At 43.0% G+C, this 15363-nt stretch overlaps 1 protein-coding gene across 11 annotated transcripts in view; it reads right to left on the reverse strand.

Annotated features, from left to right (window-relative positions):
• Positions 1-15363, reverse strand: part of PITPNM2 (phosphatidylinositol transfer protein membrane associated 2) — a 317406-nt gene that overhangs the window by 107622 nt on the left and 194421 nt on the right. For all 11 annotated transcript variants that reach the window (XR_009759680.1, XM_061603246.1, XM_061603252.1 and 8 more), the window contains 4 exons: positions 10063-10277; positions 8678-8799; positions 1642-1875; positions 162-488 (listed from right to left, as the gene is read on the reverse strand). Coding sequence is in view for 10 of the 11 variants with exons in the window: in XM_061603246.1 (XP_061459230.1) it covers positions 162-488; positions 1642-1875; positions 8678-8799; positions 10063-10277 (898 nt within the window). In the remaining variant the exon portion in view is untranslated. The remainder of the gene's footprint in view (positions 1-161; positions 489-1641; positions 1876-8677; positions 8800-10062; positions 10278-15363) is intronic.

A 15363-nucleotide genomic window follows, 5' to 3' on the forward strand; every position in this document is an offset into this window, starting at 1 on the left:
GAACAGATCCATCCATTCCTAGGTATGGCACTGAAGTCTAAACTGTATCACCCCTTTTTATGTCACATCCAAACACTACAATCCCATCTGTTTAACTCTACAAGTTGTTAGCTATATACTCTCGTGTTCCTTTGTAAACTAACCAGATGGGTGTGACTCACCTCCTCTTTTCGAAGAGGACTTGGAAGACGTTGACCACTGCTTGGTCAGCACTCGCCCCGGCAAGGCTTCGCCAATATTGCTAGCAGCATCTACTGCCTCGGTGGTTGGAGATATGGCCTTTGTTTCCGTATTGTTCTCACCCAGAGAGTCTTTGGGAAGGTGCTGCTCTGGCTCGTTCTCACTGAAACTGAACTGGGCCATCTTCTGCGCCAGCATCAGTTGGGCCTCCTTTTCCAGCTGCCGGATGTCCTCAATGGTAAGCCCATACCATTCATCCTGCCAGCACCAGGCCTGCCTGTGGGCCCGCACCATCACCTTCCTCAAGCCTGGGGGGGGAAACAAAAATTTAAAAATCCAGTGGGACAGTGATCCACTGATAATAAGAACAGCTGTTATGGTGTGTTCAGATTCTTGCCACGTTTCAGTCCACTGTTACCCAACACAACTTTGGTGCTGCACTTCAACAGTGTTTCCTGTACATACCCACACCTCTCCTGCTGGAATTCTGAACTTGGGAAAGGGGTACATTTTTTCTCAGTGCATCCATAACATCCTAGTAAGCCAGAACTGTGTCCAACAGATGGCCTAGAGCTCCAGAGATATTATTGTGGAAGGACTCTCAGGTGTGCTTGAGGACATAATGTTCCAAGGTGGTTTCAGGGCTGGCCTTATCGATAGGTAGAGTGAGAGATGGGCCCTCCTGGTGGTGGGTGCTGGGGTGTATGGAGCAGTAGCAATGTGTTGTAGGACACAGCCTGCTTGGTCCCTGCTACACTAGCCTGCTGCCTCCTCAGGTATGGTGGAGAAAGGTGTCCCATCACCTGTGATTGCTGGTCTGGTTGGATTCTTTATGTGGAGTGGGTGATATGTGTCACCTCGCCCTTCGCCTCAGGCAGCAAAATGTATTTGGCCAGCTCTGGCAATCTCCCTTCCAGGCACTGACTAGACCCAGACCTACTTAGCTTCAGCAAGGCTGACGCACCATGTGCCTTCAGACCATAACCTGGATAGAAATATGAAGTCCTGGAAAAAAAAGGAAAAATAAAATCCCTCCCCCCCCCCAGAAATCTTTGGGGGGGGGACAGAAATAAGGAAGAGATAGTCTATGGCTTAGCGCAGACAGAGCTTGGAAAAGTTACTTTTTTGAACTACAACGCCCATCAGCCCAATCCAGTGGCCATGCTGGCTGGGGCTGATGGGAGTTGTAGTTCAAAAAAGTAACTTTTCCAAGCTCTGACAGAGATGAGGAACCTGTGGCTCTTCAGAAGTTGTGGACTCCAGTTTCCATGAGCCCCAGCCAGGAAGAAAGGTGGTCAAGGATGGTGGGAATTGAAGTCCAACACCATCTGGAGGGCCACAGGTTCTCCGCCCCTGGCCTAGTTTGTCAAGATTCTTCTAGAATGTCTGCCTCCTACTGGCTACGCCAGAGCCAAACAGACACAGCAGAGCTCAAGGAGGAGAATGGAGTCAGTTACTCACCAACATCATGAATGAAGCGCTCAATTTTAGACTGCATCCCCCAGTATCTGAATTCCACTTTGCACAGCTTATATGCACACATTATAGGGTATCTCCCTGGGTTGTTCTTGTGCTCTTTGATCCAATCTTCTGAGAGAGGCCCTCTTGTCGTCTTCACTGATTTATATAGCCTGGGATCTTCTTCTGACTTGTATTCGTGTGGAGGGATGGGGTCTTTCACAATATCAATGGGATCTAAGTCCAGAAAAAAAGTAGTTTAAACAAAAATGTTAAAGAGAACGAAACTCTAAACAATACTTCCCCAGAGTTTTGTTTTGTTTTGATAGCTATGAAAACACTATAACCATTTTAGCCTCTTACTATTTAGACTGAAACAACTAGTATTTAAACAGTTTACACAAGTCAGCCAGAGGCTAGCATTTACTGTCTCTGGAGAAGCCTCAAAGAGAAACTTTGCTCCATGCAGACGTGTATGCATGTGAAGCAGGCAATAAGATCTCTCTCTGTTGGATGTGACCACAACATCTTTTCTGAGCAATGCAATATTACAGTGGTTTAAAACACAGAACAGCTAAACTAGCCACATCAGTACCAATTACTCATTTTCTAATGTTGCCACAGAGAGATTTAAACTAGAGTTTTACAAGTCTCTACAGTATGACGAGAGCCAGTGTGGTGTAGTGGTTAGAGTGTTGGACTATGACCTGGGAGACCAGGGTTCGAATCCCCACACAGCCATATAGCTTACTGGGTGACCTTGGGCCAGTCACTGCCTCTCAGCCTCAGAGGGAGGCAATGGTAAACCACCTCTGAATACCGCTTACCATGAAAACTCTATTTATAGGGTCGCCAGAAGTCGGGATCGATTTGAAGGCAGTCCATTTCTATTTTCACAATATGGCAGTCAAACAGACAATACTTAATTCTAGAAAACTTGTTATATTCAAGAAACTCACAGTGATGTACAGAAAATAAAAATCAAATACAATAGATCAGAATTTCAAAACATTGTACAAAGCAGAGGTCCAGTACCATGCAAAAGAATATCAAAACCATGTACAAAACATGAATGAGAGGTCCACCATGGCTCTACTTATAATTTTCTGCTCATGTTTATGTGCTGCAAGAATTGTTCATATATGGCAGGACTTGGAGTACATTAAGAGCAGGCTGAAATTTAGGATTTAGGAATATAGAAAGCTGCCTCATGCTGAGTTGGCCCATCACCTTAGTACTGTCTACATCAGCCTTCCCAACCCTGGTGGTCTCCAGATGTTGTTGGACCCCCACCATCCCCAATCTTTGGCCACACTGGTTGTGGCTGATGGGAGTTGTAGTCCAAAATATCTGAGGGGCATCAGGTTGGGGAAGGCTACCCTAACTGGGATGCAAAACAAATGTTCTACCACTGAGCTACAGCCCTTCTCCTAAAAATAAAGTAAGATTCTGGTTCTGAATAAAGGGATGAACAAACAGGAATGTAGGAAGCTGCCTCCTGCCAAACCAGAATCGTCCATCTAGCTCAGTATTGTCTACACTGACGGGCAGAGGCTCTGTAGGGCTCCAGATGGGAGTACCAAGGAAATGAACTACAGCTATATAACAGTGCAATAGGTCCTCATTTGTTTCAACGTGGCTTCCACAGGAGAGCATATTCAAGTCACATCCACACTAAACATTTTAGGCCTTCTTACACCCCTTTAACTGGCATGGCTTCCCCCAAAGAATCCTGGGAACTGTAATGTATGGGTGCTGGGAAATATAGTTCTGTGACAGGCAAACTACAATTCCCAGGATTTTGGGGGGGCGGGAGCCTTGACTGTTATAGTGTATAATAGTGCTTTACATTTATGGTACGAATGTGTCCTCATTATTTTTTGCAGGGGTGGGGAACCTGCGGCCCCTCACATGTTGCTGGACTCCAACTCCCATCAGCCCCAGCCAGCATGGCCAATGGTCAGGGATGATGGGAGCTGGAGTTCAACAGGTTCCCCATGCCTTATTTAGCAGAAGGAAGAGGGACATTTAGATTTTGTGCATTAGGCACAAAGCTGCTGGCAGCCCCACAGACAGTGCAGCGGATACATCATTTTGTTTGCTAACGCTCCACCGCAGCTCACATTTTCTGTGAGTCTTTTTAAGTCTTAAGAGTTATTTAACAAACACTTAAATGAGGGGGGTTCATACAAATGTAGCAGAACTAATTTAATGATTCTCCTGAAACAAATCTGTACGTGGAAACTGGTGTCAGGGGGGCATTTAAAATTCAAGTTGAAAAGTGTTTCACCATTGCAGCTAATTTTCTCAGAGAATTAACTGGTCTGTATGTTCCAAATGATACATGCCATTGCCATCAACTGTGCATGGATGATCAAGGTGTTATTGCCACACTAGCATTAATCTGATGTGCTTTACGATGGGACACAGGAACGAAGGTGGCTCCAGAAATTTGCTTTGGCATAATCTTGGGCTTCCTTGAAGCCTACTTATGCCTCCTTCTTGTGCGTGGATGGTGCTGTTTTGGCTACATCCATGCACTCCTCAGAACTTCAGAAGTAGACAGAATGATAGCAGAATAGGAACACGGGCAGAGAGGAAGCTGCCTTATACTGGGTCAGATGATTTGTCCCTCTCACTCAGTACCGTCAACACCAACTGGTGGTGGCTCTCCAGGGCTTCAGGAAGCAAAGTCTCTTCCAGCTCTACCTGGAGATCCCGGTGGTTGAACTTGGGATCTTCTGCAGGCAAGGCAGATGCTTCACCACTGAGCTACAGCCCTTCCCCATTGGGGTTGCCAGGTTAATGGGCTGAGACTGATCTTGTATCTTTAGGAGAAGAGAAAGTCAGCCAAGTGCAGGTGTTCTTGCAAAATTGTAATGGGAAAAACTACAAGGTGGGATTCTCCCTTCCCCTTGCACAACTTTTAAAGATACAGAAGACCTCTTGGAGTCTGGGCCTGCCAACCAAGAGGTCTTCTGTGTCTTTAAAAGTTGTGCAGGGGGAAGGGAGACCTTGTGGTTTTTCTCATTACAGTGTAGAAAGAACACCTGCACTTGGCTGACTTTCTCTTCTCCTAAAGATACAGGATCAGTCTCAGCCCATGAACCTGGCAACCCTATTCCCCATATTGCATTTGGTTATGTACTGGCTGTGTAAATTAAAGCAAAACACAAGCTCTTCCCTGCTTACGTGGAGAAATGCTTGAAGGACTGTGATACCGTTCGGGGGTGGTGGGAGGATTTATATATCCCAAAGCAAAACCACCAGCCCTTCCCTCCCAAATATTGACACGAGGGGAGCCACAACAAGCCAGCCACGCAGTCTGTTGACATCACCAGTGCCTGTGCTTCCTCTCTGCCTCAGCCAGCAAGTGCTGGTCTTGGCATGTCACAGACTGCAGGCAGAACTAATTAAGCAATCTGCTGCTGCCCCTGGCACACACAAATACATGTACACCATGAGACCGAGGCCTGGGGGCAAAATGCCAGCTTTGCTCTCTTTTCTTGGTTGTCCTCGACGTAAACTTTAAGGAAGACCGCAGAGATGTAGTATAAACACCCCAATCCCCAAATCTGTGCCCTGACACTCAGGATGGTATCTTTGTCACCTAGCAATATTGAATATGACTTTGAGACATATGCATGGCACACAGTGAATGTCCAAGAACAGGGGAACATTAACCTTCAGACGTGAAGCCTGACAAACGCAGATTACAGTAGGGCCCGCTTTTCGGTGTTCCACTAATACGGCGACTTTCCATTAGGGTAAGGCCCCACGCATACAGTGCCTGTTCCACTTTTATGGCATTTTTCAGGCGTCGGGCACCATTTTATTGACGGAGTTCTGCTTTTTTTTTTTTTTTCAATAATTTTTATTCAAATTTTCATAAAACATACAAGACGAAATCATAAAACATTCAAAGACAAAAAACAAAATCAAAAATAGTTAAACAAAAAAAGAAAGAAAAAAAAAACAAAAATAAAAAATAAAGAGTAAAATATTGACTTCCCATTTGTCAAAGATCAAATCAGTTATAAGTCTATAATATATAACAATCCTGTCTCTTAAGTCATATTATAAAATCACTTTCCTCCAGTAGTTATCTTACTTAATCATCAAATCTCATAAACATTACTTTATTCTTTCCACAAAAAGTCAAAGAGAGGTTTCAATTCTTTAAGAAATATATCTATCAATTTTTTTTTTCCAGATAAGCATATCGATTAATCCATCTCATTACTAATTATGATAATCTTATTGTCATAACCATAGTCAAAATAAACATTTCAATTAATCCATCACATCAGAATCTGTTAGGTTCAGTAATTTCAGTAGCCATTGTTCTATTATCCCTATTAATTCCATTTTCCATCTTCCATCTTCAGTAGTCTTGTTAAGTCCAGTAATTTCAGTATCCAATCTTCCATTATCAGTATTCCATAATAATCTTGCTGTCAAAGCCATAGTCATATAGTAAGAGTCTGATGGGAATTACCTCTATCCCAAATATTTTCTTGCCATCCATTCTGAATAGGTTGCTGAAATACTGCTGTAAAATCATATCTCTGTTCTTTTTTTCAAAATACACTGGGTCATCTCTTGAAAGTTTTTCCATTGTCACATGGCTGCAGTTAATTCCATAGATTTTCTCTATATTGGGCTCCATCACATCATTCCAGTCCAGAAGATTATCCATGCCATTGATAACTTTATCTCTAGAATCTTCATTAATTTCTTCAGAGATAACATTGAGTTCCAAACAATAGATTTTATTTCTAAAGTCCATAGACTGACGGAGTTCTGCTTTAAGGCGGGTTTCACTCTTCGTTGAGGGTCTGGAACGTAACCCGCCGTATGAGTGGGGCCCTACTGTAATTTTGTTGAACATCTGAAAGCAGTTATTGAATTTCTTCCCTTTTCCAGGCACATTCAGGTGACTGACAACGTTCAATGGATTCTGCATTTAGGCCACAAAAACAAAATGCACGGGTACAGGATGGGAAATACCCGGCTTAGCAGTAGTGCGTGTGAGAAGGACCTTGGAATTGTAGTGGATTGCAAGTTGAACATGACCCAGCAGTGAAGCTGCGGCAAAAAAGGCAAACGCAGTTTTGGGATGCATAAACAGAGCTATAGTTTCCAGGTTGAGGGAAGTAATAGTCCCACTATATTCTGCATTAGTCAGGCCTCATCTGGAATACTGCGTTCAGTTCTGGGCGCCTCATTTTAAGAAAGATATAGACAAGTTAGAGCGGGTTCAGAAGAGGGCGATGAGGATGATAGCCGGTATGGAGAAGAAGTCTTATGAGGAAAGGTTGAAGGTACTTGGCATGTTCAGTCTGGTGAAGAGAAGGCTGAGGGGTGATATGATTGCACTCTTTAAGTACCTGAAGGGCTGTCACATAGAGGAGGGTACAGATTTGTTCTCTGCTGCCCCAGAGAGTAGGACTAGGTCTAATGGTTTTAAGTTGCAGGAGTGTAAATTCAGATTGGACATTAGAAGGAACTTCTTGACAGTAAGGGCAGTTCGGCAATGGAACCAACTGCCTAGATAGGTGGTGGGATCTCCTTCGGTGGATGTCTTCAAGCAGAGGCTGGACAGCTACCTGCAGGAGATGCTCTAGCTGTGGATTTCCTGCTGTGAGCAGGGGGTTGGACTCGATGGCCTACAAGGCCCCTTCCAACTCTATGATTCTATCACAGATTTTTTTTGATAGTCACAAAATCTGTCCGGGATAGTCAAAATCCATATGAATGCTACCAAGTATCAGATGTTCATGTTAACATCTGCATTTTGGTCATATGCAGTGAGGTCCATCTGGCGCCTTCACTGACATCTTTTTGTAAAGACAAACCTTTTCTCCCAGGCATTTCCTAGATTTAGATGATGTTTCATTTTAATGTTCTGCCAAACCTTCCTGTGGCTGTGTAGGGGTGCTACTCCTATTATTTTGTTGCTGTTTATTGTTATATTTGTATAGTGTGTTTTATTTGTGTTTGTTGTAACATTATGTAAGTTGCTTGGGGATCATCGGGTATCAAGTGACCAATCAATCAAATAAATAAGTTTATTCCTTGTCACCTTTGCCTCTTTCTTGCCTCCTCCATCCATCTCCCAATTTGCTGTCTCCTCCACTGACAACATTTGGTCTGTAAGCTCCTCGCGGCAGAAACTTGCTTTTTCACGTATGTTAAAGTGCCATGTACACTGATGGCACTTTAATATGCCTTACACTGAATCAGATCTTTGGTCAATCTAGTACATGGGATGAGGAACCTCAGGCTTAGGCAATGAACGCAGGCCTTCAAGATGCGTTATCTGGTCCTCTTGAACACCCTTCATGAGCCCTGCTCTGAATCCGTCTCAAGCGCTTCTGCCAGGCTAGAACAGTGGGATAATGACTTGTGCTTGCCTGGATGGAGTATGGAGAGATATGTGCAAGTATGTAGCCTACTGTACAAAAGGTAAGAGTTACCTCCATGGATCTGCTGATTTTTGCCTCTGGCTCCATCATTCACTGGCATGAAGCCCCTAGAAAGTTTGCCACAAGGGCATGTGGCCCTTGGAGTGAAATCTACCCGGTATTGCCTACTCTGATTGGCACCAACTCTCCAGGGTATCAGGAAGAGAGAGGTCTTTATCATTCCTAGGAACATAAGAAGCTGCCTGACACAGTAGTCAGACCAACTGGTCCATCTAGTTCAGTATTGTCTACACTGACTGGCAGCGGTTTCAGACAGGGAGTCTCTCCCAGCCCTACCTGGAGATGCCAGGGATTGAACCCGAGGCCTTCTGCACACACAGCAGATGCTCTATCCCTGAGCTGCAGCCCTTCCCATGCAGAGAACCTTTTAAGTAGAGATAGCAGGGATTGAACAAGGGACCTTTTGCATGCAATGTAGGTGCTTCATCATGTTCCTTCTTTAGAAATATTTAACACCCTGCACTATACAAATAATAATGCTATACACATATGCACACATATAAGCAACTGTTAGGCAGGATAAAAACTGAGAGTGGAAAAATAATATTCACCAAGGACGGTCTGCCTTTTCTCTGCAGGGGAAAGGTTGAAGACATTGGCTTGCTCTCCTGAGTCAGTTATATAATAGGTTTCAATATCAATAGAGAATTTCTCCACAAATGGGCATGTGTACCTGAAAAAGAAAGAGCATCAGAGAAGCTTAAACTAAAGCCTCCTCTCATCAAAGTGCTTTTTTAAAAAAATTAAAAGCTCCGACATACTCAGATTGTTATACAGATGCATTTCTTCCAGAAGAAAAAGGGGGGGGGGAACCAAGAGCTTACAGTGTAACACAGATTTCATTAACACCTTAGTTTTCATAAAATGAACATCTAGCATTTGCAAACTTGGCAAAAGCCAGGCAGGCTTGCTGCCTTGCGGGGGGGGGGGGGTGAGCGAGCATTCTTTCTTCCAGAGGAGGAGATGGACTTCTCTGACACTGGACCTGAGAGCTGTCAAAAGAAGCTGCGAAGGAATCATCTGACTTTTGCCACAAATAGTTGCAGTGCCTTTGGGTGTCACCCCTTGAACTACAACTGAATTACAGTATCTAATAGTTTTTGCTTTCAGTATTTATAACCTGCCTTTTGACTACATATAAAAAGGCAGGTTACAAATATTTAAGACAAAAAGAAATAACTAAGTAAATTGTGGTTCAAGAGATGGCATCCAAAGCCCACTAGTAGGGATGGATGAAGCTGTCAATTTCTTGTTTTTCTAGCCTTGTTTTTCTAGCAATTCTTCATATTTCCACAACAATTTGCAATTTTTTTAAAAAAAAGAAATCCGTATGAAGATATGTTAGTATGAATTTTTCTTTGTTTTGTATGCAGTTTTGACTAATATACACATTTTTGCAAGCAATTTCCCCTAATATAATGCACTTTAATGCGTTACTTTCATTAATATATGCATTGTTCTGCTCACGTTCCTCAAATATGTATGTATTGTTTGGTTGCATCACAAAATTCAGAGAAGTGTTAATTTTGAAGGGTAACTAAGTTTGTTTGCATATTGGTTTGAGAAGTGCACACTAGGTAATTTGTCATTAAAATGCAAACAAAATCAAATTTCTCCCCATCTCCTTAGGTACCACTGCCACTTGTGAAAAAGTCAGACGACTCCTTTGCCATAAGCAAAGCCCTACCACATGCACACTGCCCTGGAATCCATGTGTGGGTGAAGGTGCAGCTTAAAACTTAAAAAAATATATACCACCACATCACCAGGGATGGTATTTATTTCATTTGTTGTCCTCATCTCACCATATTGTGAAATGGGACTTCTCTTGACCTACCTCACACAGCTGTTGTAAATGCCAGCCAAGGTCAACTTTACAAAGCACTCTGTGCAGTAAAAGCGCTATGGAAATGATACAACCCGAAAGACATGGTACCTTGTCCTTGTGTAAGGATACGCATTCCATGACTCCTCTTCGACTCTTAATGCTGCCTTTGGCAGGATAGACCGAAACCAACTGGGAATATGCATACCAATATGGTATACTTTGTGGGTGTACTGCCCATTGCCACCAGGACCATCTCTGTATGGTCTGTTTTCCAAAATCTCTACACCGCTGCCTTCACCACACGTCTCTTCTCGGCTCTTTTTCTGAAACGGCAAAACGAAACAGGGTGAGCAGAATCAACATTGTCCCTTGGTGAGTCGAGATTAGGGATGGGTGAGAAATTTGATTCGGTGCACATTTAAAGCTGAGTTTACCAATTCACACTTTCCAAATTAATAGGAGAACAGAAACATAGCCATCCTTCGAAATGCACACTTATTCGAATTTTGCGATGCAGTTCTCCAACGAAGCAATGTATGCAAAAATGCATGTATTAGGGGAAAGTGTGCATTAAATGGATATTCTGGTGAATGCAATATATGTAAATGTAAATGTACTGCCTTCAAGTCAATTCCGACTTATGGCAACCCTATGAAGAGGGTTTTCATGAGGCTGAGAGGCAGTGACTGGCTCAGGGTCACCCAGTGAGCTTCATGGCTGTGGGGGGATTCGAACCCTGGTCTCCCAGGTCGTAGTCCAACACCTTAACCACTACACCACACTGGCTCTCATGCACTATATTAGAACAGGTTGCTTTCAAAATGTGTACGTTAGTCAAAGCTGCATGTGAAAATGTATCTATTAGGAGAAATTTGCTGTAAAATGCTGAAGAATTTTCATGAGGATTTTAAAAAAATATACAAATTGCTGCAGAAATGTGGAGAACAGAATTTAAGATTAGAAAAATGTGAAACTAAGAGAACCGAAACGAACAGATTTTTCCATCCCTAGTTGGGACTTCTCAATGGACAACACAGGAGTAAACTGAGATCCTCTAAGTCGCACAGTTAGCCACATAACTAAGGCAAACCCCTTGATTACACTCTGCCCCATCTTCATCCCCAGCTGCAACAAGTGTTCAGTTATATATAACTGTGTTTGTTCACAACTATCCTTTGTCAGACCTGCTTTCCTCCTCTCTCTGTTCTCTTTTCATTGGCAGCATTGTAAGCTCCTTGGGGCAGGGATCTTTTACCTTATGGATAAGTGTGTGTGCATTACAGTGTGGCCAAATATTGTTCCCCTACACTTTTATGAGGCCATTGAAGTGGTGGGTGGTGGCAATTTTTTGGGTCCCCCCCCAAATTTGTTAATTTTCATGGGGGGGGGGGCTTACCATTATTTAAGATGAAGTGGAAGAGGGTTTTGTCCCAGGTGGAGGTGGGGAGGATTTTCCTGCTGCTTCATAGTGGGGGTGGAGCTGCACTCAAAGCAGCTGGCAGAATTCCCATTGGTTGCAGAACTACCCAATGGGAACAAAGTGACATCACGACTGGCTAATGCTGGCAACCATTTGTCCCCAGGAATGCCTGGAAATGATGCCATGTCATGTCAGGTCACTTATTTAATTCCCTTTCTCATTTGGTTTGCATTTTGTAAGTGTTTCTGAGAAGCTGGCACTCAGGGAATTAAAGACAAACTGAGATTACAATTATGAATTGACTGCAAAAGACACTTCAATAATGACCTTTTATTTTTGGCAGGCAAGCAAGATGAAAAGAAATCCCCATTTAATAAAAAGAATGACTAGTAAGGCATGGAAGATCCAAATCTCTGTGTCTGAGGACGAGATGGCAAGAAAAGCTGTGAGGAAGAAGGGGGTGGGCAAATACATTTATGTTCCAACCAATGGGTTATATCAAACTCAGAGTACATCCATTACCATTAGTGGCCCAAGTTAGTCATGTCCATTATTTTTAATGGGTCTACTCTAAGGAGGGCTAGCACTGGACACAACCCAAAGAATGGAGCATTTAAAGTTCCATACGTTAAAAACAACAACAAAAGATGGCAGTAAGTTAAAAGCATTCTGCATTTTTAGTTCTTTAAATGCAAAGCAGCCACAGGTGGCCCTGCCCCCCATACATCTTTAACGATCCCTGTACAAGCTGTATTAATAAGGGTGTGGGGGCATGACTTGGGGAGCCAGGGATATGGGCTTGTGACCCCCTTCTCCCCTCCCCAATAATTCAAGCACTGATTTTGAAACAGAACAAGATTTTCTTCCACTAAGATGCAGCTTCCTTGAACAACAGACTGTCTTTCAGTTCAGATGTGTGCATTGGAAAAGCTCTGTAAAGATGTTAATTACTGTAACATGGAAAGTCCTACCTAAATTCCAGGGAGGTTTACAACAAAAAAGAACAAAACTTTCTGCCCTCTGGGAATCTGTTCTGTATCAACTTGCCAGCCAAAAACCAGCTGGGTGCTGCCAGTCAGAGAATCTTTACACATTACGATGGATTCTGGGACTCATTCTGCATTATGTGCAGGTTGCTCATGCAATCCAGACATAAACTGGAAGCATGGCCTCAAGTACTTCCCTGAGGCTGCATCTTACGAGAGACAATAGTAGTGGTGCACCGAGGCTGTCTTAACCCTGACATTACTCATCTTTCCATCAACTCCTAAGCTTCTTGAGAACCCAGAAATCTGGATTAATGCAATGTGCTCTATGTGAGGCTGCCCTTGGGTTTGGTTCAGAAGCTCTGGCTGGCGCAGAATCCAGCGGCCAAACTGCTGATGACAGCACATGGCCGACAACATGTGATACCATTCATAAAACATCTGCACTGGCTACCCATCTACTACTGAGCTAGGTTCAAGGTCCTGATCAATTTAAGTCCAGGGTATCTTAGGGACCCTTAATATCCCAGATTGGTTATTGAGATCATCTGCAGGAGCATCACTGATCATCCCGAGTTGGTGATGCTCATTTGACAACAAGATATCGAGCCTTTAGTGTCACTGGTCCGCCAACAGAGATTGAGCAGGCACCTTCTGTTCCGACTTTTAAATGCCTGCTGAAAACTTTTCTATGTCACCATGCTTATGCAGGCAATTGAGAACATATCTTTCTGCAATAGTTAATGATTTCTGATTTTAAAATTTTATATGGTTTTATCTTGTATTTATGTATATATATATTTATCTTGTATTTTTGGTTTTACATGGTTTCATTTTGCTTTCATTTTTTTATGAACAGCGGTATGCAAATATTTTTATAAATAAATAAGCAAACCCCAGTGTTCATATCACAGTGAGATACAAAGCAGAATGAACTAATGAAATCAGGACCCTGCACTGTCTTGTGATTTTGTACAGAACTTGGCACAACATTCAGTTTTCTGAGTTACCTTACATATTTAAGTTCCTAGCTCTTATGGCTGCAAAGATAGACTATGAGTAATGCCTACTGAAATCCCAGGAACCAATGGGGTGGCTGAATAAGAGGCAAACTAGATGAGATATTGCTAATCTCCTGTCTCTTCCCCCTTCTTTTAAGCAGCTTTAGTGACACCCCCTTTCCATTCTGATAGTGACCAGTGTGCTAAGCGAGGCGAGTTAAACCGTCTACTACCCATTTCCCCAATGCCAATTAACCCCCTGAATGTCAATGTCAATTAACCCCACATTTCCCCTATGTGCTGTGATCCATATGATTTCCCCTAGCTGCTATCAGTTAAAAAAACAACACAGGAAACCCTAGCATGGATATCTCATGTTAAGTCTAGACGCACAGTAAAATCCCCTGTAATCCAGGATGGGACTTCACTGCCCCAAGTCCTGGGATCCCCAGCTGCTGACACCAGATAAGGTTGCCACATCCAGAGGAATATCTTGTCCATATGTGGACTGCCCTCTCCTGCTTTTAGGGGGAAGGCAGCTTTTCAATTTCTACAAATTGAATCCTTACAGGTGGATACTTCCAACGCCTTGCCCCTGCCACTCCTGTCGACTGTTCATAGTGAAAAAGGGAAAAAGCAAAGCAAAGGGAAAAAAATAATAATCCAGTATAACTCATGGAGTATTTCTTAACCCAAGATCAAAAGACAAGATAATGTTCCCTTACTGACATGTTCCAAGGGGGAAGGTCCTCCATCACTTTGCACAGTTGGTTTGGAACCGTTAAGAGGTGAGTTGCATCTTAGCTTTAATCATGCCAAACCCATCTTATATTGTATTACCAAAGAAAATCCAGCCATCCCTTTAGAACTCTTCCCTGTTGCCGTTACCAGCTCCTAGCATTCTGGATGGCCCCCAACAATAGATATCCAGGGCAGATGGTGGCACAGATCTATCCCTAAAATGATAGCATCAAATTACTGGTAACGAGGGACCCAGAGGAGCAGATGCGCGATGATTAGCAAGAACAGCAGTAACTTAAAAGGCTTTTATTAAAATAAATCTCTGGGCATAAACACAGGGTGGGACACAGCACATGACCTCGCGCAAGCAGTTATAGAGAGAACAATCCTGATGAATGTCATCAAAGCAGCACAGCTCCCAATTTATCACCAACTCTTCACAACAGAAAATGAAAAAACATAAACAGCAGCTGGACAAAAGCAGGCTGAGCCACATGCCTTTCCAATCCCCCTCAGCCTCTCTCTCAATTAAATATGCAGGTCAATAAGGGATTCTAATGGCCCGTGTTTCTGGTACATGGCAGGAGCACAATTAAGATTTTATATGGCTGCCAATCAGAGCTTCCCAGGATTTGTATGTGCAGCAAAATACACACTTGTGCAATTGTCACACATGGGGCCCCTGCAGACATCCTTTTTATTGTGCACTCATGATATGCATGATGGTATCAGGACAGTTATATGCAATATTGCTTTCAATACTGTTTGTACCTGCACAACTTTCAGGGCAGACATACTTCGTTTCGATTCAGCACATGTCCCAGAGCTTCCTGCTAACATTCTGTAACTTTTCATGCCACAAATGTTCCCCCTCCTTTTTGTCCCACGTTTGTTGTGCTGCTGCTGCTGTTGTTATGTGCCTCCAAGTCGACTACAACTTATGGAGACCCTATGAATCAGTGACCTCCAAGAACATCTGTCATGAACCACCCTGTTCAGATCTTGTAAGTTCAGGTCTGTGGATTCCTTTATGGAATCAAGCCATCTCTTCTTTGGCCTTCCTCTTTTTCTACTCCCTTCTGTTTTTCCCAGCGTTATTATCTTTTCTAATGAATCAGGTCTTCTCATGATGTGTCCAAAGTATGATAACCTCAGTTTCATCATTTTAGTTTCTAGAGACAGTTCTGGTTTAATCTGTTCTAATCACTCAATTGTTTGTCTTTTTTGCAGTCCATGGTATCCGCAAAGCGCTCCTCCAACA

Source organism: Rhineura floridana, chromosome 19, assembly GCF_030035675.1.
Source record: "Rhineura floridana isolate rRhiFlo1 chromosome 19, rRhiFlo1.hap2, whole genome shotgun sequence".
Taxonomy (NCBI): Eukaryota; Metazoa; Chordata; class Lepidosauria; order Squamata; family Rhineuridae; genus Rhineura; species Rhineura floridana.